Source organism: Nilaparvata lugens, chromosome X (assembly GCF_014356525.2).
Source record: "Nilaparvata lugens isolate BPH chromosome X, ASM1435652v1, whole genome shotgun sequence".
Lineage (NCBI taxonomy): Eukaryota > Metazoa > Arthropoda > Insecta > Hemiptera > Delphacidae > Nilaparvata > Nilaparvata lugens.
In genome coordinates this window covers 82,310,170-82,338,007 of record NC_052518.1, presented here as the reverse complement: position 1 = coordinate 82,338,007, position 27,838 = coordinate 82,310,170, and the positions used below count along the sequence as shown (strand labels likewise).

The following is a 27,838-nucleotide window of genomic DNA, read 5'->3' as shown; positions in this document are numbered from 1 at the left end:
GAAGTAGGTGGGACAATATATAATTATGTTGTTATCTATTTTGGACGTTTCATCAAAAATTGAATTTCTGGGTAGAAATCATGAGAAAACTTGCATTTTAGATTAAATGTCAAGAAATAGTTCGTAGGTAATATATTAAGATAAAATTTCAATCTTTAGATATTCAAATAAAATTAATAATGTTGAATGTATTGAATTTTTATAGATCCCATTCACCCAGTATTGGCTGCAACATGGCAACTGGCAATTCAGAATCAGTGTCTCCTTCAAGCTTTACTCCAGTTTCAGGCCTGAGAAGATTGTCTTCTGCTAAAGAAGGACCTTCTGAAATCATTTCCAAGTGTATTGGTGGTATGTATCAGTTTGGCATTTATTTAATACATTATTTCGTATAGATTTCTTTCAATTTATATGTCTATGCAAATGAAAATACACCGAGTCTCACGAAGAGGTTTACAAGTTTAATTTTATATTACGTGTCCATTCATGCACCCAACTTTTTCAAATTTTACACAGTTTACAAAGTAGGTTCTAAACATATTCTGTGAAAATTTCAACTTCCTAACCTTCATAGAAACAAAATGTCGGCATATTGGAAATTTTAATAAATTGGTAAAATTTTCACTATGCTGCTATTTTATTTCTACGAAGGTTAGAGAGCTGAAATTTTCACAGAATATTATAAGAACCTACTTTGTAAACTGCGTTAAATTCAAAATTATTCAATTTACCAGAAATTAAATTTATTTTCCCGAGAATTGAAAATTTTAATGAATTGGTAAAATTTCCAATAGGCCGCCATTTTGTTTCTACTAGGGTTAGGGAGCTGGAATTTTCCAATAATATTTCAAGAACCTTCTTTGTAAAATATGAAAAAGCTCGGTGCATGAATGGGCACGTAATATAAAAATAAACGTGTAAACCTTTATGGGTCAGAAACTTGGAAAATGACCAAGAAAGAAGAACAAAAGCTCATAGTGTTTGAAAATAAAGTGCTGCGAAAGATATATGGGCCCACGTACGAGCATGGAGAATGGAGGAGAAAACATAATAAGGAAATCAGAGACCTCTACAATAAACCAGACATTGTAAGTGAAATAAAATGTAGGAGATTACAATGGGCTGGGCACATACTCAGAAGAGGAAAAGAGTCCAAGCTGAAAAAAGTTTCAACACCCAACCCTCTAGGAAGAAGACCCAGTGGGAGACCCAGACAGAGATGGTGGCAACAGGTTAAGACTGACATGGAGAGACTTGGAGCGACAGAAAGAGATGCTGAGGAGCGAACTACGTGGAGGCAGTTTGTTGGTGCGGCCAAATGTCAACTTAGATATAGATGGCCCTGGGAGTAAGTAAGAAAGTAAGTAAACCTGTTCGTGGGACACGGTGTGTAACTCTATCAGAGATTACTGATTGCTATTAATATTTTTGTAAACCTTCCTTTCTTGTTTTAGTTCAAATTCTCTAAAAATAAAAAAAAATCAACTATACTAAGTTCCAATCATGACCATTCTATCTTGTAACTTTTTTCAGATCTGTACTGCACTTTCTATTGATTGAAACCAGGGGCGGGGGGCGGTGGCACACTGTGATTGGGACAACAGGGAGACTGTCCTCCCTGTAATTTTGAAGAAAATTTAATAATTAAAAAGATTCAATAATCCATTTTCTTCCATATTTTCAGATTTTGTTACTATTTTTACTAGTAAAAAGTCAAGACAAATTATATCAAACGTTGAAATTTGCCACTGCCGCCGGTGAAGCAATACGATCGATGTATCATCGATCATCGATCGATTGTATCATTGATTACGATCATTCAGCTGAGCGAGCATTGATATGTTTAAACGTGGCAACATTGTACAGCGAGTTTATATGGGGTGCAGTACGAGGACACAACTCGGAGTGTCCCATCCTATATCATTGTGTCTATGTAACAGTGTTGCCAATTTTGCAATCTTAGTCCACAAGCTAAATATTGCACTTTGGGCCGCCGGCCTTTCCGCGGACTTTTAAGATTCTAACGTAAAATTTTCAGTGCAAATCCATAGTATACGGTTCCATGCTCGAGACTTACAAAGAATTGTTTTGAATGTTATTTTTAGATGTGAATATTCGTACATTCGTATATGTATTAAAAAAATATATATGTTTAAGGCTATGTAATTTCCTGTGAATTTATTGCTCTAAATTCTTCACTGATCTGTAAATGGTGAGTGGATAGTGGATCTGCTTTATTTTATCAACAGAAAAGATAGCATTTATACTAACTTTTCTTTATGATTTTATTCAAACATGTTTTTAAAATTTTCTAGCTTATATGACAACATGATTCAAGTAGGTACTGTATGATGAATACTGGAACCTGATTGACTTCCTAGTGTCGACAAAAAAGTGTTTACTCATGTGACATTTCTGTGGTCACTATTTCAATCTAATTGAAAATAGGTAGTGTTCCACTTGATTTTTTTAGTCAAAGCCAACATTGAGACTACACAGTATTTGTAATATTTCAAGTAAAGTACAATCTTGTATTGAATAAAGTTCCATTTTATATCATGCCAGTTATTTGTTAGATTAACCTCAATATATATATTTCTGTATTGTAAAGTATTGTTCTTCTATATTGTTTGAATTTTTACATGGACAATAATTATAATTCTAAATTTTTGCTCTACAGATAATATGCCTCAATCCCATATTCAACTACATCCGCATCAAAATCTTATTCAACAACAGCTGCAACAGCAACAACAACATCAGCAACTATTGCAACAGCAACAACAACTACAACAACAACAGCAGCAGCAACAACAAATGATTAGTCGACCCATTGCCATAACTGCGAATCAGAATCTGCTTCGTACCAATGTGTGGGACATCATCAAGCCACAAAAAGGTCACACTTCTAATGCTAAATGCTAATAATAATATAAGTTGCACAAAAGTCATACTCCAAGCATAAATGAGAATGCTAATTTATTTATATGAATGTCATTCATTTCACTAAATCAACTTTGAATAGTAGTAAGTAAATGGAACCGATCGTCTAGATACTAGATTCCAAATTAAGTTGAGCTAGATTTCTACATATCAGTAAGTGTCAATGTACTTGCCCGGTGCAGTGAAAATATTCCTATGAGTTCTGAAGATGGACTGCCACATATCAGTATCAGTGAAAGTGACCAGTACGATGAGAAAATAATTCCCCTGTAATAATATCTGATGTGACTATTCAAACTTTTGTTAACAGATATTATTTACACATTCACTTTGAATAATTAATAAACTACTTCAACATATTCTATTGAGAAAAGTAATACATTTTCATTTTTTTTTTAACTATTACTTTTAACCAAACTTTAGAGACCCAAAACTACCTTTGAATTTAATGTGTTACCGGTCGCGGCTTCATTGAGACCGATCTTTTCCACGCAAATATATTATGTTTATGTCCCACCAACGAGACGACAGTCCTCGTGGATACAGAGCATAATTCCATGGAAAAGAACAATATGCAAGTTTGAATCATTCCCAAATACCGTTGTATTTTTTATCACTAACGGAAATACAGTTCCGTGAGATTACCTCAACCCTGTATAAAATTGAAAACTGGCTGACTTCCCGGATGGAAGTTAGCAAAATATTAATGTGAGAAATTAATTTTTCAACAGAAAAATAAATTTCTCACGATAAAAATTGACACAGAAAATTCAACCACAAGATGACTAGAGTCTCATTGTTACTAATTAGCAAGTCCTTCTAATTCTACACTGTTTTGAATAAACAAATCAATAAATAAATCACAGACTCATAATATATTTCCTTTCAATTTTATAACCATTACAATACAATCAGAACTACAGATGGAAATTGGATTTAAATCAAAAGTTGCGTGCAAACTTACATGTCACGCATTTTTCCAACAATGACTTGCCAAGATGGCTTGTTTGTAAAGTTTGCATGGAAGCTTGGAACGTTCTTTGCGCGCGCATGAAAACAGTCTTGTCAACTCAAATCAAATCAAAGTTTATTTATCAAAAACAAATACAATACAAAATTGAATATTATAACATTTAATACAAATAAAACAAAGAAGTTTTATGCACTGAATAATTTCTCAATAGGCATAGATAATTTAATGAATAAATATACCCCCCACTATAAATGATGTGTGTTGGGGTATAAGTTATTAGTTTCTTGTTGCATGTTATAATTACTATTTACAAACGTCTCTCAGTGATATATTTGTCTTTGCTCTCAAATTATGAGAGCACAAGGATTAAAGTTGTTTATATTAAAATTAGTAAAAATTGATAATACAAACTAAGTTATGAAATTAGTAATTATAAATATTAATGTTCTAGTAAGGATAATAATTAGAAAGTTAATTAAAAAAAAGAAAAATTAGTAAAGGATAAGAATGAAGCATAAATAGTTCAAATATTTACAGTCTAACTAAATTTTCACAATTTTCAACTCCAATATCAACTAACCAAGAAAATAAACTTTTCTTGAACTTGTGTCTATTGAATTCTTCCCTAATGTTACTTGGTATTGAATTGTAAATTTTTGGTCCTAAATATGAATGTAGTTTCTTTGTCCAAATGTAGTGTTCATCCTCGATACTATTAAATTCGTGTTTCTCTCAGCCGTTGAAATCAACAATAATATTATTAACGACACCAATTATTAACCTTATTATCTTACATTATATCACATAGAAGAAAAATATCACAGATTGAATTGATTGAATTACATATCACATATCATTTCTCTTATCTCTAAAGACTTCACAATGTAAAGAAAAACTCTATTTATCTTCTCCTCTGAAAGATTTGACAACAGTACCATCAACCTGTCCTCATTATTAACTATATTTTTGTAAAATTTACCTAAAAATTGAATTCTACAGCATCTGTACATAGGACAGCGCAACATAAAATGCTCCAGAGTTTCCAACTCTGTAATTACATATAGGACAATTCTTGGAATAGTCTATCCATGTTCCTCTATCTCTGAAAAAATACATACCCCTATCCGATGCCAGGCGCAGCTGAGTTAAGATTCTTGTTCTAGCAAAAAGTGATTTCATGTTAAGTTGCTCTCCTAAAGTGGAAGAGGAATTTTTTTCTTAAGAGCACAGGTTGCCGACACTAAAGCTGATTGTAAGTCTGACAGTCTTAAAAATTCTGAATATTTCTCAGAAATATCTGATAATGAGATTTCGAGTAAATTTTGAAGAGGTAATAATATTTGCTATTTCAACTTGGTATCCAGACTTTTCTATGTGACTTCCCACTTGAACCAACCAGTTCCTCGATAAATTAGCTCTACCTTCTTCACTTTCCGCCAACCTAGCCAAGGTATTAATACAAATATTCGGGTATCTATGGTTAGACATCGAGAGTACTCTTTTTACAAAATGCAAGCTTCTACAAAACACGAAATGCCCTAATTTGAATCTATTCATTTCCAAACGTACCCCCCAACTTGGTGAACATTGGCTCAGGAAGAAAAGCTTTTTCAAGACATGTAATTGAGCTTTTTCTAATAATTCAACGTTTTGGAATCCCCATACTTCAGAGCCATACATCAATGCAGGCAGAACAACAGAATCGTACAGTTTCATTTTACTCTCCCAGACATTTGACTTAGCCTTTCTAAGAATATTAATCACCGACTCCCCCATCGACTTGACCTTCGTCTTAAGTGACCTACCATGTTGTCGAAAATTTCCATCAGCGCTAAAAATTACCCCCAAATACTTGTACTGTCTGACTATTTCAATCTTTCTTCCTCCTAACCAGAATGCCAAATTTTTCTTTAAACCTCGTTTGTGAAAAGGTACTATTTTCGTTTTCTCTATATTCACAGTAAGCTGTTTGAATTTGCAATATTCTGAGAGGCATTTAATTTTCTTTCTCAGATCTGACTCGCAATCGGCGACAATTACTATATCATCTGCGAAGAGCAGCATCAATATGTCTTCTTCTCTGTTCATTCTGATGCAACTGAACCCCCTCGCTCTAAAAAGCTATCAATATCTCTCAAATAGAGGGAGAAGAGAAGCGGGCTGATTGAATTTCCCTGCAAAATGCCCTTTGTGACCGGAATAGGTTCAGATTCTTCCGTCCCATTTTTTTACTTATTATGGTCGTAGCTGAAATATAAATTCCTCGTATTATTCTTAAGAATTTTGAGCTGACTCCCTCCCTTCCTAAATCATACCATAGGAGCGAATGCGGAACAGAATCGAACGCGGACGCAAAATCAATGTATAAAGCGAATAGTTCTCTTTTTCTCACATGTACCTGGCAATAAATAAGTGTTTCTTCTTCTTCTTGTAGTTCCTATCCGTTTCGGATGTTGGCAACCAGCATGGCAAGCCTAATTTTGTCCACAGCCATGCGGAAGAGTTCAGCTGATGTTTTTCCCGTCCATTTTCTAAGGTTATGCAGCCAAGATATTGTTCTCCTTCCAAGACCTCTTTTTCCTTGGATGATTGTCTGTAGTAAAAAGTACCTGGAGTCGTTCCTCATGATGTGGCCCAGATATTGCAGTTTCCGGATCTTGATAATGTTCATAATTTCCCTTTGTTTATTCATTCTTCTAAGTACCTCTTCATTAGTGACATGTTCAGTCCATGATATCCTTAGCATTCTTCGATAAAGTCGCATTTCAAAGGCTTCTATTCTCTTGGATATGTTTTCATTGAGTGTCCAAGATTCTGCTCCATACAAGAAAAGATGTAACATCTCAGAAGTCTCACCTTTGTTTCAAGAGTAAGATCATGGCTTCTGAAGAGTTTACTCATTTTGTTAAAGGCGGCTGTGGCTTTGGCAATTCGTGATTTGATTTCCTGAGTTGTATCCCAGTTCTCATTTATGCATGTTCCCAGGTATGTGGTGTGTTTAACTCTCTCTATTGGCTGATCGTTGATGAATAGCTGGATGTTGTCAATCTTGTTTTTGCTGATAACCATGATTTTGGTCTTTTGTATGTTCATGTCCAATCCATATTCCTTACTAACTCTTGCTATTTTGTTTATAAGTCGTTGCAGTGCTTGTGGGCTATCAGCAAACACGATGGTGTCATCCGCATATCTTATATTACTCAACTTCTTGCCATTTATTGAGATGCCTTCCTCTCCCTCTTCTTCTTCTTCTTCATCTAGTGCTTCTTTGAATATCTGTTCAGAGTAGATGTTGAATAGCAGGGGCGAGAGCACACATCCTTGCCTCACTCCTCGCATTATTTTGACGGCCTCAGTTGTTTAACTGCCAACTCTCATTATTGCGGACTGACCCCAGTACAAACTACCTATTATATTCAGGTTCCTCGTATCAATACCTGTATTCTTTAGTATTTCCATCATTTTGTCATGTTGTACCCGGTCAAATGCCTTAGCATAGTCAATTAAACAGCAGTAGACGTCACAGTCAACATCCCTGCATCTCTGGACAAGGACTTGTCCTTGTTACTTTATCAAATATAAATATCCTTGTTACTTGTCAGGTTATCTTACTTATATTGTTATGAAAATAAGTATATTTTTATGTTTATAATTTATTGTAATGACTTCCTGCTTGTAATAATTATGATTCAATCTATTATTGACATTTGTAATGCAATTGATGTTCTCAATTAGCTGCTGCAATAAAGTATTTTGACTTGACTTGACTTGACTGGACCTGGACAGCAAAAAGTGCTTCCCTTGCTTGCCTTGACAAACCCGAACTGGTTCCGAGTAGGAGAGATTTGGTTTTCGCATCGGTTGTGTATTCTGCCATGTATGGTTTTAAGAAAGACTTTCAGCAGGTGGCTCATGAGACTTATTGTGCGATACTCTTCACATCGTTTTGCACCTTGTTTCTTTGGCAGTGCAATAAACTCTGAAACTAGCCATTCTTGTGGTATTTTACCTGACTTGTAGATGTTATTGAAAAGGTTGGTGATCTTCTTCAATCCATCCTCGTCCAGAAGTTTCAGGAACTCTACCTGGATGTCGTCTGGTCCCGCTGCTTTGCCTTCTTTGCTCTGCTCTATAGCTGCCCTCACCTCTGATTCAATTATTTCAGGTCCACTCTCTGTATTACTCTGGGGATCTGGGGGATTTTCTCTATTATCTTCAAAAAGGTGCTCCATGTACCTGGTCCACTTCTCCTTTTTTTCCTGCATGTCTACAATGATGTTCCCATTGGCGTCAACTAACTTCCCGAAGTGTATTTTGCTTTCTCGTCCAGTAACTTCCTTCACCTTCCTTCACCTTAAAGTAATCATACTTCAACTGCAATGCCTTTATCTCCTCACAGTTCTCCCTCTGTTCCTTCTCTTTAGCTATTCTTATTTCGTTCCTCATGATATTGTTTATCCTCCTGTATTCCATGGTGTTACCCTTGTTCAATCTTCTCTCTTCCATTGGGCTTAATATTTATTTATTTATTTATTTATTTATTCATGGAGACAACAGGTAGAAAACCCATTTTGCCTCCTCCACACTTTACAATAATTTCCAACATAATACAATTTTCAATAAAAAGAAGATAGTAAATATGAGAAAATAATAAATTATCAAAATAGCTAATTATAAAATTAAGAGAATGAAATAAGACGAAAAATAGAAGAAATATACAGTCGTATATAGAATAATAAAAATACATTAACTGAATTCAATAAGAAAAAATGCACACATACCTCAGTAAACTATAATCATTACTAGTATATAGACAAGAGGATTGCCTTTATGAGGATAATTGAATAGAAGAAATGCAAGCGCAAATCACGAAATGATGGACCACATACTACAAGACTAAATCATATGAAATCCTTCGGAATTTGGAGAGGGAGAACCAGAAGATGTCCAAGTGCTCTGAATAAGTATTGAAAATTCTTTGAGCTCTACTTAAAGGAAAGTTATAATGTCTTACCGTTCTGGAGCGAGAAATATGAAATTAAAATCCAGAACGTCGAGCAATGGTATTTATATATATGTTAATTTTAGAAAGCAGGTAGGAAGAATCAATTTTATTATTTAACAAATTGTACAGAAAAACAAGTAATTTAACATCACGTCTTACTTTCAGTGATTTAATATTGAACATACTTCTGAGGGAGTTGGTTGAGTAATCAAAGGGACAGAATACCCTGTGCTTTTTATAATACATACATCTCAAAAATTTGTTTTGCAAGCGTTCTAGAAGGTGAATCTGTTCATTATGATAAGGATTCCATACTTCGCACGCATACTCTAATAGACTCCTCACAATTGATTTGTGTAAGAGTAGCAGAGGTACCACATCAGTGAAGGGCGAGCATGTCCTCAAAATGAAACCCATCTGTTGATTGGCTCTGTTAACTATGTAATCAATATGTGAATTGAAAGAAAGATCTGGGCTGAATACTACTCCAAGGTCCTTGAACGACTCCACCTTTTCCAATGGAATACCATTTATAAAGTATACACCTGCATGAGTGGAGGACTGCCGAGTGAAACTCATGAATTTACATTTATTCACATTCATTTTTAGTCCATTTTCATCACACCATCTAGACAGACTATCAATATCCCTCTGCAAATCATAGCAATCTCTTTGATAATTGATTTCTTTATATAATTTTACATCATCTGCATACAGAAGGCATGAAGATTCTCTGATGGTAGATGGTAGATCATTAATAAACAAAAGAAATAGAAGTGGACCAAGGTTAGAGCCCTGAGGAACCTCTGATGTACACTCAAAGCATTCTGATTTGAAATTGTGAATCTTGACATACTGTATTCTTGCCTCCAGATAACTCTGTAGAAGATTAACCATTGTTACACAAAATCCTAACACTTTGAGTTTCCGTATCAGAAGTCTATGATTTATGGTGTCAAACGCTTTTGATAGATCTGTAAAGATAACATCTGTACGACCTCCATGATCCAAAATTTGTGAAACCTCACTACTAAAAACTATAAGATTGGACACAGTTGAGCGACCAGGCAGAAATCCATGTTGCTCAGGTGCAATAATCCTCTGACACTGCTTATAAATAATCGAATGCAGGAGCTTCTCAAAAACTTTCGAAAAACAATTCAAAATGGATATTGGTCTGTAGTTTTTAATATCATTCCTATTCCCAGACTTGAAAACAGGAGTAACTCTTGCAATCTTCCATTTTGAAGGAAATCTACCCGACCTTATAGCCAAGTTAAAAATGAATTTTAATGGTTCTAAAAGGACTGCAGCACAGCCCTTGACAATAAAGGTTGGAATCGCATCAGGATCCTCGGAGCAGCCCGACCTCAGCCCATTGATAGCAGACAGAATATCATTGGAAGAAACCATCCCAACTCCCCCATCCAACAATGAGCACCCAGACACCTCCGGAATCCCCATTGGCACATCAGGTGTATCAGCCTCATACACAGATTGAAAGTATTTAGAAAAACCATTAACCATATCAGCCCCAGAGTAAGACTCTCCGTCCAGTGTCATGGTTGACTCCACAAAAGAAGTTTTTCTTTTTGAATTGACGTATTTCCAGAAATCTTTTACATTATGTCGTATTCCATTTTGAACTCTAATCAAATACGCCTCATAAGATAGTGTAATTCTGTTTTTCAGGGATGCGCGTAAAGTTTTAAATTTATTATCATGATAAGGCGAAGTTTTCCTCTTTCTTGAGCACTTATTTTTTATTTTCAAATCTGATATGATATCAGATATCAGATACCAAGGAGGATACTTATTATTTGATATATTCAACCTCCTCCTTGGAATAAATTCATCAAAATTTTTGTGAAGTACTTCCTAAAAATTATCTACAGCAGAGTCAACATCACTGCAACGAAAAACAGAGTCCCAACTGGAATCGCGGAGTCCGCAATAGAGGCCGAGATAGTCCCCCTTGGAATAGTCATACGAATATTCGGGTGACCGATTTGAGTGGAGCTCTGACCGTGCTCTCACCGCATATGAGGCTTCCACACATAATGAAGGGTGATAACAGTCTTGAGGGAGGAGTGGATCATCGCATCTCACTACATCAACTGGGAAGTTGCTCAAAACAATATCCAGTGTTCTACCGAGCTCATTTTGCACTGAATTATAAGAAATTAGATCATAGAATGACATCAAGTGACAAAGAAATTTTGCTTTGCATGAGCCAGAAGAGAGATCATAAGTATCAGAGCTAATTTCGGGTAAATTGAAATCACCAATAATCATTAAATTTCCATTGAGTAAGCTATTCAAGGATTCAATGTATTCACAGTAACCAAGAAAAACATTTGAAGGAGTGGAAGGTGGCATATAAACAGCATTTATATGATAATCAGTTGAATTTGATTTAAGTTTAACCCCTACGGAATCATAACAATAATAATCATTATTTACAGATAGCTCACTACAGAGCTCCGATTGCAATGATCTTCTCACTGTGATAAGTACTCCACCCCCCCTGCGACTGCCATCACCCCCTCCTCTATCACTCCGATAGACAGAGTAGCGGTCATCAAAAATTTCACAACTGATTATGCCGTTGTGCAACCAGGTCTCAGTCAATACTATCAAATCGTAATTTGCACTTAGAAGAGATTTATACAGATTCGAGGTTTTTGTACGTAATCCTCTAACATTTTGATAGTACACAGACAAAGAAGAAATTAATGACATATATGAAAAAGAGAAAAAATGTAATAATATTATAAATACAAATAAATGACAAGAAGTGAAAAAAAGATAAAATATAAGTCGATCATCTCAGCCCACCGGTAAAAAACTGTTTTCAATATTGTAAAATATTAAAGACAAGAAAAACAAAGGATTACTCTCCTTCGTTATTAAAGTTATCTCAGCAAACTGTTTTCCACATTGTGAATTATTAAAGAAGAATTATCATTAAAAAATAAAAATTACTCTCTTACGTTAAGGTTAATGTTCATATTACCTAAATCAGATTCTCATCCTTAATCAGCAAATAACTTGGGTCATCACCACTATTCTCCCCCTTTACATTTCAAGAATAATAATAATTAAAGGAAAAAAAATAAATTTTAAATAGCAGAACCTTTAATGAATAGAATACTAGATATTTGGTCTTCAGTATGGATAACCACCTTAGTACCACCACAACTACTCAGAAAGATTCTATAATAATGAAAACACCCAGTGTAAAAGAAAACAGAGTGACTGCAATCTGCAATAAGATTAGAAGCAAGAACGAGAAATGTTATCGGAAGACCTAGCAATACTGTAATAATGAGAATGAGATAAAAATATTCGATAGTTCTGTTGATATACCGTAGTTGCAGAAAGAAAAAAATATAGTTAGAGCAGTTAGTGAATTGATAAGACTATACCACTCCTTGTCAAAATTTAACAAAGCGTGGTATAATTTAATAAAGCGTGGTACTGTCTTTTAATAGTATACTATTTAATAGTAAACGAATTCCAATATTTTTGTATTAATATAATACAGCCGTATAATCCATTACCAGGAACAATCAAAACAATCCCTAGTACATTTATTTCGTTAATCTTGCTGTTCTATTGAAAGGTTCCCTTCCAATTTCTTTAAGATTGAACATTCATTTAATTATAAATTGTTTATCAATTTCCAGGACTCCAGATAGGAGAAGCAGTTATTTTAAATCACAAAAGCAAGACTCATAGAAAACATTCATTCGGTTGAGTTGATTATAACTCTATGTAGTTAAGTTGATAGCCGAAAGAACAATGATAATAATGGATTAACAGTTGTAAAATTATGATTGATTATTGATTAATGAATAAAAACAGATACGTGAAATCGAATAATAATACACTCTAGATTTGACACAATTCATTTCCGAAAAACAATATATATTATATGAGACCTACAATATAGGGAAAATAAATTAAATCTTTATCAATTGACTGTAGTTGGTACAGCTTTCAAGTCCTTCTCACATCGTACGGTATAGATTCTACCGTTCTCAACAATTCTTATCTTTATTGTTCCAGTCTTGTCCACCCAAACATATTTGAAGCCAAATTCCTTTTGAAGTTTTCTAGCTTTGGAGAGAAGTATTTTTTGTGGAGCCGTTAAAGAAAAGTTTATATAAACTGGGTGGGTCTCACCTTGCATCCCCATGTGCCTGGTCGACAGCTTGTTGACACTGCGCTTCTGTTGCATAATCTCGTGAGCGATCGTGCGTCGAACAAACTTCACTATGATTGGTGGCGGATTTCGTGAATCAGGTCGCTTTTTAAGACGATGACAGCAGTCAATCTCTTCTGCACCTATCTGCACACCTACAGCTTGGCAAGTTTGGAGCACCACCTTTGAGACGACCTCCTGATCTGCGACTGGAATACCGTGTATTTCCAAAGTATTTCGTCTTCCATACTGCTCCAGATCGTCGGCTTGCATCGACAGGTCATTAATTTTCTGCTTTAGAGCTTCATTTTCAGTTTGCAGAGTCCTTATTATTTCCTGCTGTGATGCAATCAATTCTCCCTGTGTAACAAGAATTTCAGCGTTGTTGTCGAGTTTTGCATGACACGAACTGAGGGACTCTTGTAGTTTCTCGAAGCTGCTCATAACTTGTCGCTTGAAATCATTCAAGGCCTCAGGCTCCTCGGAGCCTGATGAATTGACGGACGCACCAGCGCTGGAAGTTTTTACTGGAGTCGATTGAGCCTCAGTACCCCACTGACTACGGTGACCCGCCAAACAGCTTCCGCACTTCCAAGAACTCTTCAGGAGTTCGAGCTCAACTTCACTTAGATCTCTGTCCGACTCTCCCCTGATACATTTTCCATGGAATATCGAGCCACACTCAGCGCATACCACTTTGACCTTGTCAGATCTTCCAACCAACACATTGCACTCCGCACATGCACTCATTTTAGTACTGTAATAAAAATATAATTCGGCTTGAAAACTGTTAAAACGAATAAATATCAACGAAAAGAACCGGCAGGCTTAGTAAGATGACCGACCAAACCAAGCAAAACTATTCATAAATCAACCGGTAGCCGATAAGAGACGATAACGGACGAAAAACGTCTGCTCGCAATCAACTCTCTGATAGAACTGGATCCAGTTATCTGGATCTAGATATATCATCCGTCATCCAGGTCTTCCTCTTTCCTCTTTGTCCATGCTCCTTCAGAATAGTCTTCTTCAAAGTAGTTATGAAGAAGATTAAGAAGACTGGTACATTAAAAGTTGACCCCAGACAGTTAAAAAACGGGACGATCAAAGAATGTGTGAAGAAGGAGTTGAACGCAGCAATGGCGGAAATTGGAGAGCATAGCCCAGTAGGAGATTTCAGGTGATTTAAGTGTTCTCCTACTGGGCTATGCTCTCCAATTTCCGCCATTGCTGCGTTCAACTCCTTCTTCACACATTCTTTGATCGTCCCGTTTTTTAACTGTCTGGGGTCAACTTTTAATGTACCAGTCTTCTTAATCTTCTTCATAACCACTTTGAATTTTCCGATGACTGGCACGTGGTCTGTTCGCATATCTGCTCCCGGGAAGGTTTTCATACTTAAGCAGCTGTTTCTGTATCGCTTGTTGATTAGTACATAGTCTATTAGGTTTCTGACTATCCTCCCAGGTTTATCAAGGGGCGAACTCCATGTGTATAAACGCCGTGGTGGTTGTTTGAACTGTGTGTTGAGGACCACAAGACCGTGTTCGTCTACAAATTCCTCAAGCATATCCCCTCTCCCATTTCTCTCTCCCAGACCGAATGACCCTATTAGCTCTGTTTTTTCCCCAGCTTCCAACTTGGCATTAGAGTCCCCCATGATGATGTTAACTTCTTGTTTCGGTAGTTTTCCGAGTATTTGTGCGATATTTCTGTATAGTTCTTCAACTTCCTCCTTATCTTTGTCTGCAGTAGGGGCGTAAATCTGAATGATGTTTAAATTTGCTGGTCGAGCGCTGATCTGTAATAGAAGAACTCTCTCTGAGAAAGGAACAAAGTTTATGACGCTCCTCGCAATCTCTTTGGTGACAACAATGCCTACACCATTCAGAAACTTGCCATCCTGTGTTCCCGCATAATACACACTGTGCTCATCCACATCCATTGAACCTTCTCCCGGCCACCTCATCTCACTGATTCCCTTGATGTTAACTTCATTCTTCTCATTTCCTTCGTAGCATTGTTAATACTCCCAGCCTGTGCCATTGACTTGACGTTCCAAGTACCAATTTTTACTTCTGTGTTCATACCAACATTATATCTCTTCTTAATGACACCTCTCAAAACCGTCCCCCCCGTAGATCCGAATGGGGGACTTGAACCTCCGGAATTGAATTTAGCTGTGAGTGCTGCCATGATTGCTGGTCAAACTAGGACATATCCATATAGGATCTTTAATGAGGTGCTGAGTCCGTGTTTCTTCCTCATCTCTATGCCGTTGACTGCCCTCTGCAGTTCATCCGCCTTTGGAGCCCGTTTTCAAACTCCAGGACAAAGGGGTGCCCTCTCTGTCAGCTCATCCGCCCGAAGCCGTTGGCCAACAGAGGACATAACATGCCTAACATGTTGGAAAAAGAATAAGAAAGGAAAATAAGCCCCTTGTTCCCAACTTGTGATTGAGGAACCAGGGCTTGAAAGGCAAGAGCATGACCAAGGAACGCCAGACAGGAAAATAAAAGATGAGTAAAGGAAGAATGACACAAAGCCAAGTCAATAGAAAAACTGTCATTCGGAAAATGAAATGATCCAGAGAATAAAAAAAAAAGAAGAAGAAGGGAATGGGAATAAGGGCTCTGGAAGAAGAGGGCCCCCTTTTAGTCGCCTCTTACGACAAGCAGGGGATACTGTGGGTGATATTCTTCTAACTTGAGTTCTGAGTCTACCTTGGTCGACTCTTCTGTTCCACCCCAACCCACAGGGCTTAAATAAGTGTTTGATGTGTGAAAATATTATCAGAGCAAGTGCGACCTTTACGAAAACCATTCTGGCATTCCGGCAAAACCCTGCTACTCTCCGTCCAAATTGTCAGCCTTCGCTCCATCATACTTGTGAAAAGTTTCAAGCCACTATTGATCAGAGCTATGCTTCTGTAATTTTTCGGGTCCAATCTATTGTCTTTCTTGTACAGAAAAAACATTTTTATTTTCGTCCATTCTGAGGGAATTCGCTCTTCACAAGAAATTCTATTGAAAAACAATAATATTCTCTCCAGCCACACTTCTGATAGGGCCTTATACAATTCATAACGAATTCCGTCATTTCCTGGAGCTTTCCTATTTTTCGACCTCTCAATTGCTTTAGTTAATTCACTTAAATCGAATCCACTATCCAGATAAGGGTGAAGAGCATCCTGGGAAAAGTAGTTTGCATTTTCCGCCTCTTCGTTTCCATCCTGTCGATATTTATTTTTTAGAAATTTCACCCAATTTTCTAATGGAATTTTATTATCATTGTGCTGTTTTCCTTTAAAAAAATTTGCTGCTTCCTAGAAATCCCTACTGCTTTTCACCTCAGTAAATTTAATTCTCAATCCCTCAAAGTACTGAACTCTCTTCTCATTTAGCAAAACTTTGTGATCTCTTTTCTTTTGCAGATATTCTTCTGAGAAGTCATGTACAAGTTATGCCTTTTCGCTTTCCTATAAAGAGCACGCAATCTTCTTTTACTCTCGTTACAATGCCTGTCATACCATGGTTTATTTTTAAATTGGGAATTATTACAGTTTAATTTTACCATATCACTACTTTCAGCTGCTGTATACATTGCTCCTGTAACCGTCCCGAACATAGTATCCACATTCAATCCATCCCACTCTTATCAGATCATGCAAATCCAACATGCTGTTGTGAAATTCCAATCCTTTACTCTCCCGCCACACTATTATCCATTTATCCGCATCCACTCCCGACGCAACTTGCATCTGATTAGGAGACAAATCGACAATTATTGGGAGGTGGTCAGACGTGAGAACAAAATCGGATACCCACATATCTCAAATATGTTCAATACAATTTATATTAATCCATATGAGGTCAATTACGCTACTACCCCTACCGCTATGACATGTGTATTTTGCTGGGTCGTCGCTTAAGGATCTACTATTGAGTAGAGTGAACATATTATTCTCCATCAATTCTACCAGCCTATGACTGTATCCGCTGATTCTTTTATCGCAGGACTTTCTCTTAGCAGATAAAGAGAAGCCGTTGATTGAGCAAGAATTGTTAAGTTCTCCCACTCTCACGTTAAAGTCTCCCCCCACTATGACCATGTTATTCATCAACAGTGTTTCCCACTTTTCGAATACTTCTGAAAGGCTATCAAGACATTGTGCTATCTTATCTGGTTTAAAATACAATTGACCTACGATAAATTTCCGTCTGTTGACTGTTATGCTTGCCAATATCAATTCACTTCTAGATTCAATAATATCTACCTTTAAATCATCTTTTATCAACATTAGTAGCCCCCCACTAGCTCTACCTCTAGCAGCTGTTCTAACTGCTCTCTGTGATATCAGTTTAAACACGTTCACATTCAATGAATCAATCTCGCCTAGCATCCAAGTCTCACACAAACAAATAACTGAAAAGTCGTGTACATAGGCTCATTGATTTGCATCCAAATTAAAAAAAATTGAAATACCCTGACTATTCCAAAACATAATATTCAATGGCTTCTTATTCCTTTTTGAAAGTTCATCTGAATTCAAAAAATTATTTCTAATTTCATTATTGTTACTACCACTACTACTATTAATAAATTCACAAGTACTATTGTTTATACCTGACTGAGTCACTGTTCCACCAACTGCTGCTAGCTATGAAGTCCTCTCAGCTGGGGGTTTCGCCCTTTGTTGACTTCTTGTTAGACAACCTGCCTCGAGCCATTGCTTCATCACTCTCTGGACCTGCTGCTTTCGTCGTTGTTCGCGGTTTACATGTGAAGCTTCATGCGTCTCGATTTCTGGCAGCGGCTCTTCAGCTCCTTCACTCGAAACAGGATATCTCTCTTGAAGATTGTTATCGCTCGAACTTCCCATGTAGTTTGATGATCCTCTCCCAGACGAAGTCCCCTCATATGATGTGTTTGGTTCGTTGTTTCTCACTGGGGTCAGCTGAACAGATTGGTGACTCAAGTAAATTGTTCTCTCAGGCTGTGAGCTGTTATTCACTGTATTCTCCTCACTTATTCTTTCTGCTCTCTTTTTATTCACATTCATCTTGGTTTGGGGTTTTCCAGGAAAAACAAAATTCTCCAATTGCTCATTTTCTTCAATTTTTTCTATATCTGTCATAATTAACATTTGTGGAGTGGCCTTGTTGTTTCAAACGTTGTGAGTAGGCTAATAACTTTTTCCTTGTCATTCTTATTTCATAGGAATAATCTTCAGATACTTTTATTCTTGTTCCTGCTAATTTTTTTCTTGCTCTCAAAACTTCGAGTTTCTTTTTGAAGCTCAAAAATCGCATAATGATTGGTCGATCTTTGTTTGTATTTCTTCCTAGTCTATGAGCTCTTTCTATATCTTCTGGTCTAAACTTCACTCTCATTTTCTCGGTGATTATTTCGGTGATCAAATTTTCGGCCTCCCCTGTTCTTTTCCCTACTCGTTCTCTATCACCAAAGAAAATCAGGTTTGACCTTCTTGAATAACTCTCGAGGTCTTCAATTTTACGTCGCAGGAAAATGTTTTCTTCTACAAGCATTGATATTTTCCCTTTAAGCTCTCGAGTTTCCTTCCTGGCATCGCCGATTTCCTTTGTTATTTTTCCCACTGAGTCTTTAATCACTCCTACATCTTTACACACACTGTTCAAGCATTCAAGTCTAGCCCATAAATCGTGAAGAGTAACTTCAGTTTCCGGACCTGGGTTTAACTCAACGCCCCCAATAATCAAAATCGATGTAATCACCAAAAACCATGAAAATCCGTTCACAAAGTAAAAAGGAGACACTGATTTTACAACTTTTATAAAGTTTCTACTATGAAACAAACCAAATCGCGCGCGGTAACTTGCAGCGTCAATCATTGCTTCGCGATAACAGAGCTAAGAAAAACACGACCGTTCGGCTCAATATCTCAGAATCAACTCTCATGATCTGAGTAGAGGAAAGGGAGTATGTCAGATCTAACATTTCCCAAACAAGCGTTGGAGAAAACATTGTCCAGGCATGCCAGGTTACGAGTGGGTTTTGAATTACAACAATAGAAATCAAACTTACGAAGCAAATTGACGAAATCCCTAGAAGTCTTTTGATTTCTCAAAATGAGCATTCAAGTCACCTCCAAGAACAATCCTGTACTTACACCACCCAGAGAGAAAAAATCGTAGTATCTCTTCCAGCTTTTCCAAAAACAGGTCTGGATCACTGTCAGGAGTGCGGTACAAAGAGGCCACTATCAACTTATGTGACTGAACACGCACTGCACATGCCTCTATGTGCCTTTCAACACAGAATTGAGACACCTCTATTTCCTGACAAGTTATGTGATCAGCACAGAAGATCAGCGTACCTCCGTGTGATCTTTCCTCTCTAGCATAAAAGGATGCCAACTTATAACCGGGGATGACACACTGCTCTCTGCCAGAATTGCTAAGACAATGCTCTGACACACAGACAAAATCAAAACCATCATGTCCTAAACAAAAATCCTCCAACAACTCAAATTTTCCTGCAATTCCCTGGATATTTAGGAACAATAACCCCAACCAACCCCAACCACAACTCCCCTAAGCTTGAAACTGACCCATCCAGCAGCCCAATGTCACTCAGGTTATCACTGGGTAATGAGCACCGACTCCCAAAAAAATCACCCGCATCAACATTGGAAAATCCTTCATGATTCAGCGAATTAGACAAAAGAACATGGTCCACATTACCCTGTCCGGAGGAACAGATTTGAGGCTTTGATTGATCCATGTCAGCACTGCTGATGACTGCAAACATTTCTTCAACCAATTTCAATTTTCCCTTTTTGTTAAGATGCAGACCATGTGCAGTGTGCAGAGATCTATAGTATGTCCACAAATTCAGGATGCTGATTGAATAGTCAGGGTAAAAAGCAGGAATATTACGGATGATTCTGTTCACTCTTTTGATTGCAACATTAGTCAGTGAGCCTTCATCCAAGTCATACATATAAGGTACAGTTGTGAGAATGATATTTGCATGTCGAAAACTATTAACAACTCTCATCAGCCTCTCAATGAATATTTCAGTACAATCCTGAGATAAAATATTGAAATCAAAGCTATTTGACCCCCCCACCAATACCACAAAGTCACCAGGTTCTGTGCCCCTAATCTCTTCTTCTGATAGCATTTCATCCATCACCACCTCCAGAGGAGCACCATGAGCTACGTGGGAAAATACCTCATAATACGATCTGGTACCCTTGGACAATTTTTCTCTTAGAATGTTATTCAGGCCTCTCCCATGACTATCCGACCATATTCGAATACCAGGATCCCTTTTAGGTAAACCAGCACAAGTCCTTCCAGCAGTTACCGATCCAAGTCCCTTCTTCAAACTTTCCAGCCGCACAAGAACTCCCTTGATTCTCTCCAATTCATCTCCCAACACTATGATCTGATCCCTCAAAGTTGTGTTCTCCTCAACCAAGAGATTCAGTTGTTGCTTACTCATACCCGAGGGAAAATTTTTGCAAACCTCTAATTTCTCATCCTGAGCGATCAGGAGTCTCTCCTCTGTCTCCGTAGAAATGCTCCTGCTACCTCTAATCATCTCCGTAAAAGTCTGAGAACTATTGTCCTTCATCTTCCTGTCTGTGAGTTTCATTATTCTCAAATCATTCACAATTGACCTATCAATGTCGGCGCTCCATTGTTCCTTAAGTCTCTGATTATCCACTATCAAATTATTTCTCTCAATAGTGAGCCTTTCAATCAAACTAAAACACCCGCAACCTCTATCAGCAACATAAACTGAAACCTCAGACATACTCTCATTACTCTCACCAACAGTGAGAGAGTCGCAGTTAGAGATACGCTCAGGTCGCTCTCCGCACACATTACTTGGTGTCGAGCACACTAAATTATTAGATGATTTATTTGAATCAAGTAACTGAACCTTCGAAGTATGGCAGTGATCATTTAGCTTAAGAACTACCTTTTTCACTTGTTTATCAGTTATAATCAGTGCTTTGCATGATATATTGAGACATCTCCATGTAAGATCACCGTTAGCTTTTTGAACTCCTATTCTATAATCAAACCCGCCGTGAGATAGTTTAGGATGTCTTTTATTGGTGAGACCGAGCAACATGTTCTCCATACCTGCCCACTAATGTTCAGAATGAGTGCCTGTTGCCTGAGTTGAGCTCGAAAAAATAATGTATTACTATTAATAGCAAATTATATTTAATAATTATTCAGCAAATTACTATTATATTTTATTATTTATTTATTAATCTAATTAAAATTGTAATTCATTTATTTATTTTACAACTGAAAGCAGTGAGAGGAAATATGTCATCTCCTCTATAGAAGAAGGGAAAAGCTTATAATTCGCCTTTGAATAACCCCAATATAATATCTATCGGCTTTGCAATTAGAGATAGCGAGAATATTTCCAACCGTCTAAAATTTTGGGTGGATCGATAAAAGAAAGATAAATGTCTGTTGATTTCCCTACCAACCACGTTTCTTAGTATCATCTACTATCTGCATAATTTCTTAATTATTCTTACTTAGGTCTATTTGTTTATTTGATACAAATATTCAAGGAAACAACAGATCAATTTTCATCTCATAGCAATAAAGAGATTTATATACTTATATATAATATACCTAATGAATAAAGTTGTATGCTATAATTATTCATACAATATGTATTCCATTAATTTGACAGAGTCTATATTATTCTGGTGTTGATATTCTGCAGCATTGAAGGACTGGGCAGTTGATAAAACACTAGAAAGTACTAATTATTATAATTTATAACTTATATTCAACATTCAATTGACTTCAATGTGCCCACATTTGAAACCGTGAATAAAATGTTTAACTGCATTAGTAATCAACTCAATATTGTAGTTCCCTTCTCCATGTTGCAAATAATTTTATTACTTTCCCTGTGAAGAACTAACACTAATGTAGTAATATATTACTAGAAAATATGTTGCTCTTGGGTCACTTCCTTTCAGATGGACACATGTCATTAAATCGTCGATCCCGGCTGCCTAAAAACAGTTGTTAGTTCATGTTAGAGGCCCTAAAATTGATTAGATGCGACCTGAAATCTCTGACACCAGACCTGAGCCAACCAGGTCACTTGATATTATTATATCACTACTTATTTAAAATAAGGCATTGTATTAATCATGAAATGTATGTACATTTACATATCCGTGTAATGTAATGTGGAAAAAATAAATTGGTTCAATTTCATTGAAATTTTTGCTGCCATTTTCAGGGAGACCAATTGTGAAAGGTGGCAATACCAATGCCAATAGCTACAACTATCAACAGCAACAACTTATTCAGCAACAACTCCAGCATCAACAACAATCACAGCAACAACAATTACAACAGAAACAACAACAATTACAGCAGAAACAACATCAATTACAACAGTTACAACAGCAGCAGCAAAAGCAACACCAGTTCTCTGCTATTCAACACAGTGGCAAAATACCCGGCTCTTCCATGCAAAATGCATTGTCAGAACAGCGTTCTGCAAGTCAGCATTATAATTCGGGATTGATGAGTGGAATGAACCACAATCCTACTAATAGAGGTAAATTAAACAATTCCAGCCCGAAATTCAAGTTTTTATCAGCTTCTTATCACAATATTAGTCTCAGGTCTTCGGTCCTTATTTCCATTGGCTTTAGAGCAAACGTTCCTCCACATTGAGAATTTGAATGGAAATTGTCGCAACCACTTTATAAAAAAACAAACTGTAAACTAGTTTTTTTCACAACATCAACTCAATGGTAATGGTTTTTCAATTTATGTTACTTACTAGTTGTACAGAATGCACAAGACATGGCCTTTTCAACTTTAATTACAATGCTGTTGAAACAGTGTGATACTACTATTGGCATATAGATCACCTGACACGCACGAACGAATGAACTTACTAGTTTCTCGTTATTCTAAAAAAAAACAAGTGGATGTAAGTCTTGAAAGTTGTCATTCAATATGGCTGCACTAAAAAATATTTTCATCATTACAAAGAATGTCAGGAATAGTTCCTTATCAACATTTTATTGAATTCACGTTGAAATGAAAGGCTAGATAGGCCAATTAGCAACTGCTCTATTGCTAATAACATTGCATAAATATTTGTTAAATAAATGCTACTGTTATTATAGATATGAATTTTCAAAAGGTTGTTAAACTCTTTTGTGAAATATGTCATAATTTACTCAAGTAGTTCGGCAGACTATCACTTGGATATTTTAAATACTGGAAGTGTCTTCCGTCATCCATATCAGATTATATTCAATCCGGCACTAAGAGATCTTCATTTTTTGTTTTCTTATTCAATGAAAAAACCTCCGAGTTGGCTAGAAACAAATAACTATTACATTTGTTTCTTTATATCATTATATGGTGTAGGTTTTATGGTATTTGTCTCAACTGAATAATGCTATCAAGGGAGTAAAAATCAAGGATTTTCACGACGTCTGATTCTATTCTCCATTTTTGAAATGCATTATCTTGGAATGACAAACATTATCTACGATCGTTATTATAACGTTGGTATCATAACTAATGGAATAAATAATTCATAACGTACTATTATTATTATTAATATTATTGTACCTACTATTATTGTCTTATCACTTCTGTTTCAGCTCGTCCATTGCAAGCAAACATGACAACAATTCGGCAACAAAGAAGTGATAATCCATCACTTCAACAACTGCTTATGAATTCAAACAACTATACAAATGAGCCAAGGAGATCTATTTCACAAGGTAATTTTATATTATACTCAATTCAAATTAGTCAATTTAAATCATAATATTTTATAATTTTTACATTTTATGAGTACAATATTTTGACTCTCATTACCGTTATAGACTTCCACCTGGTTTCATGACAAACTATGAGGTTTGAGGTTAGATTCTATTATACTCTGAAAATTGAATTTGAATAGTTTATAATATTTAATTTGTATTTCATTCATCCAAATAAAATGATAGTATCTTATTGCAAAATACTTTATTTAATTCTAGAAGCATAGACTGATTCCGTTTCATAAACTATGTTGTAAACACGTTCACATCAAATCAAAATCAGCCGACTTCAAGGTTATTTTACAGCCCTAGGGACGTAAAAATTTTACCGGCCTGGTCAGAAAACAGTCACTTTCGGCCTCCATCTGACGCACGAAAACCAGCTCATTACATCCAAGTGGGGGGAAAATAGTATATTTCGAACCAAGGGCCGAAAATGAGACTTTTCCGGCTCAAATCGGCTAGAAAAGATTAAGAGACGGAAAAACATTTTTGCCCATGGTGAGAACGTTATTTTTCGCCACACAGAAAAATAAACAATATGAATATTAGAATAATTGTTTATTAGGCACTTCCGAAAGCAAAACAGGAAGGTCATAGCTCTAGTAAATCTGAGGTAATCTGAATATCAGGAAATTGTCCAAGTATTTTTATTCTGATTTGTCTAAATAACCTAAAAGATTATGTTCAATTATGTAAGAGGTTGAGTTTATACTTTTTATTCTTCCAAAATGACAATAAGATGATATTATTATAAATGTTTTGATTCTTGAATAATAAACACAAATAATGAAAAGTTTTTTGATCAGCTGTTTTAGCACACTTGAAATTTGGCCTATCTGAATGTCAACGTCAACAATGCTTGTTGTCGTTGACTTCGGAAGTTTAGGTTAGAAGTTCTACTCTGAAAATCGAATTTGAATAGTTTATAATATATATCTTATCTGTATTTTATTCATCCAAATAAAATGATAGTATCTTATTGCAGAATACTTATTCAATTCTAGAAGCATAAACTGATTCCGTTTCATAAACCATTTTGTAAACACGTTCATATTAAATCAGAATCAGCTGGCTTCAAGGTTATTTTACAGCCCTAGGGCCGTAAAACTTTTACCGGCCTGGTCAGAAAACAATCATTTTCGGCCTCCATATGACGCACGAAAACCAGCTCATTACATACAAGTGGGACGAAAAACCAGCCTGCGTTGATTATGGGATCGATTCAAATTCACATTAGGTTCACATACTGGCATTCAGTATGCTGTACCAGCCGCTTGGACGCAATAATGCAATGTACAATTCAGTGTCAATAACGTTCTTATAACACTGTTCAATGTTTCCAGCAATAAAGATTTTGATCTGATTTGATTGCAGACTGCAGACCATCTCAGCCAATTATGATGCACGTGGGACAGGGCTATTCACAGAGTCAGATGATGGGCTCGCTCAATGTGAGAGTTGAACAATCGACATCGCCAGTTAGCAATCAGCTGGCTCGCTGGTTCTCTCCAGAGCTTTTGGCTCAAGCTAGAGCCGGCCAACTTCCTGACATGCCACCCGTTTCGCCCACTCAGAACATGCTCAGTGTCGAGGAATTGGAGAGGCTACAGCAACAAGTTGCTCTCAACTGAATCGGTATGCAGTGGAACCCACCTTTAAATATTTTTATAGATTGTGGGTGTGTGCACACAGAGATCAATCACCGGTCAGAGCGATCTTAGTAGGATTCAGATGTAGATAATCTTACGCAAATATATCCTTCTATGATCGCTGGAACTTGGAACGCCTGACCGCTCTCTGTGAGCACACACCCTAATAATCGAAATTATCATGCAAAAATATTAATATTACATTAATAGCTTCAACCAAGGGCTACTAACACTTTGCTACCTTCGCTAACAAGAAAAATGTAATTTGGCTGAATATCCATTCAGTGCTGGAACTTTCAGTAATGTCAGTTCAAAAAAAATTTTAGGTTCATATTCATAATTTTTGTAATTCTTTTGTAACAATTTCAGATTCAAAATGAACCGTGCTTTTAAGAAAAATGGCTAATGTTAGCAAATTTAAACTTGCGTTATCTGTTATTTTATTTGATTGCAAACTGCTACTTAGAACGTTGAATTATTTTTGTAGTATATAAAGCAGCCTGCACACAGTCAGTTTATCAGCGAACCATACACTTATCGCACACTCCCAAGTGGTCTTTTGCTATGAGCATATACCGCCAAGTGCGGTGCGCGAAGTACTATCCTATAAGGGCACTGTCTTATGTGAACACTGTAGCTCACTATAATACTATACTATATGTGAGCACTGTCAAGACGGTAGGCAAGTATCACAGAGGAGTTTAACCTGCATGGTAGTGGAATCACCCACACACAGAAACGTCTAGTTATCCCAGAAGAACTGCTGCAGTTCCGGAGGTATGTGGGTCAGTTGAGACCCGGACGTATCCTCCGACTTGACTACAAGCCTGGGAAAGTATTCGTGGTCCCCAATTGTAAGAAATATCTACAAGGTAGCCGCTCCCACGTCTTTCAAGCAGGTAACAAGAAGGAACGCGAACGTTTCGTAAAGAGAAACCAGTGGGGGACGGCTTTCAACATACTATGATGCTACTTCCAAAGACGGACGCATGAGTCCAACAGTCTGGGAAATTTCACATGCCTGCTACTTCCAAAGACCCTGTTTCTCATAGTGTGGACCCCCACTGGAAAACCTCGGAACTCCGCCAGAGGCTTCACTGTGCCCAGCTGCTCCCAGGGACAAACAGTCCAGATGACCTCCCATTCTGGAGCCTTCACCTGGCCGTAGGCTAAACCCATAGACCAGGCTACTCCCAGGGACGGAGTTATCTTACTTAAAAGGTTGGGCTTTTCCCTTCACCATGAGAACTAGCAACCTGCGGTCGGTGGATGCAGTAATTCCTGAGACGAGGCGAGGCCTGATTCACGAAGAGTTATGCGATACACTATTTAGTTCCGGGCATTTACTATTCCGCGTTCCAGTGGGAGCTAGTAGACTCTAATATTGGCTGCTTATTGTGCAGGCTGCTGAACAAAAGTTATGAATAAGAAGACTACTGGTCAGTTCGAGCATTTTGGATACACCTCATTTTCAAACGTTACCGTTATCAAAAATATAGATTTTCCATGTAATAATTTATTCCTTTTGTTGCAGGTGATATGAAGAACTGAGATACGATTACTCATGTTCGGTTTCCTTTAATATGTAGGTTATTAGCTATATCGATTATTATTTATGTATTAGAACAATGTATCCAAACATCAATGTGTTAAATCTTCATTTTTCAGTGTCAGGTTTTATAATCAATGTAGTAATAAATTAATATTCGAATAGGTGTATTCCATTAATGTTTTTAATTATTTATTGTGAGAAAAGGGCGAGAAAGAATCCCATTACTTTGATATTGAAAATTATATAATACAATAAATGCGATTTTTGAAACAGTTTATAAGAATTAATTCGAACGTAAGTTAGATTATTGTGTCACATATTTTTAGTGTTAAGTTTAGAATGATTGAAATTTGGAGATCAGAGATCTGTTGATTTTACAAAGAGTGGTATCGTGAATACCAAAATAAATATTATTATTGTGACGTCATTTAATTTGTAATAGTCTTTTATAGTGATGAAAAAGTGTATTCGGAAATTTTTAATTCTGTATTGATATTAATTTTAATATACATAAAGAAGAACTGAAGGAATGAGAAGTGGAAGTAAATGCAAAAATAACTAAAAACAGTATTGTAGTTAGCAAAGTGTTTTTTCATATAGTAAAAATATTTATTTTATAAATTGTTATTCAATTAATTTTATAATAAGTGTTCGTAGCCGAATGGGTTTATT

The 27,838-nt window shown here is 36.5% G+C and overlaps 1 protein-coding gene across 1 annotated transcript; it reads left to right on the top strand.

Annotated features, from left to right (window-relative positions):
- Positions 1-85: 85 nt before the first annotated feature.
- LOC111043722 (alpha-protein kinase 1) lies at positions 86-27,838 on the top strand. The gene is made up of 6 exons (XM_039441749.1): positions 86-351; positions 2,681-2,899; positions 22,408-22,731; positions 23,798-23,920; positions 25,340-25,600; positions 27,149-27,838. The coding sequence occupies exons 1-5, from the start codon at positions 180-182 to the stop codon at positions 25,594-25,596; spliced, it is 1,095 nt and encodes a 364-aa protein (XP_039297683.1). The 5' UTR covers positions 86-179; the 3' UTR covers positions 25,597-25,600; positions 27,149-27,838.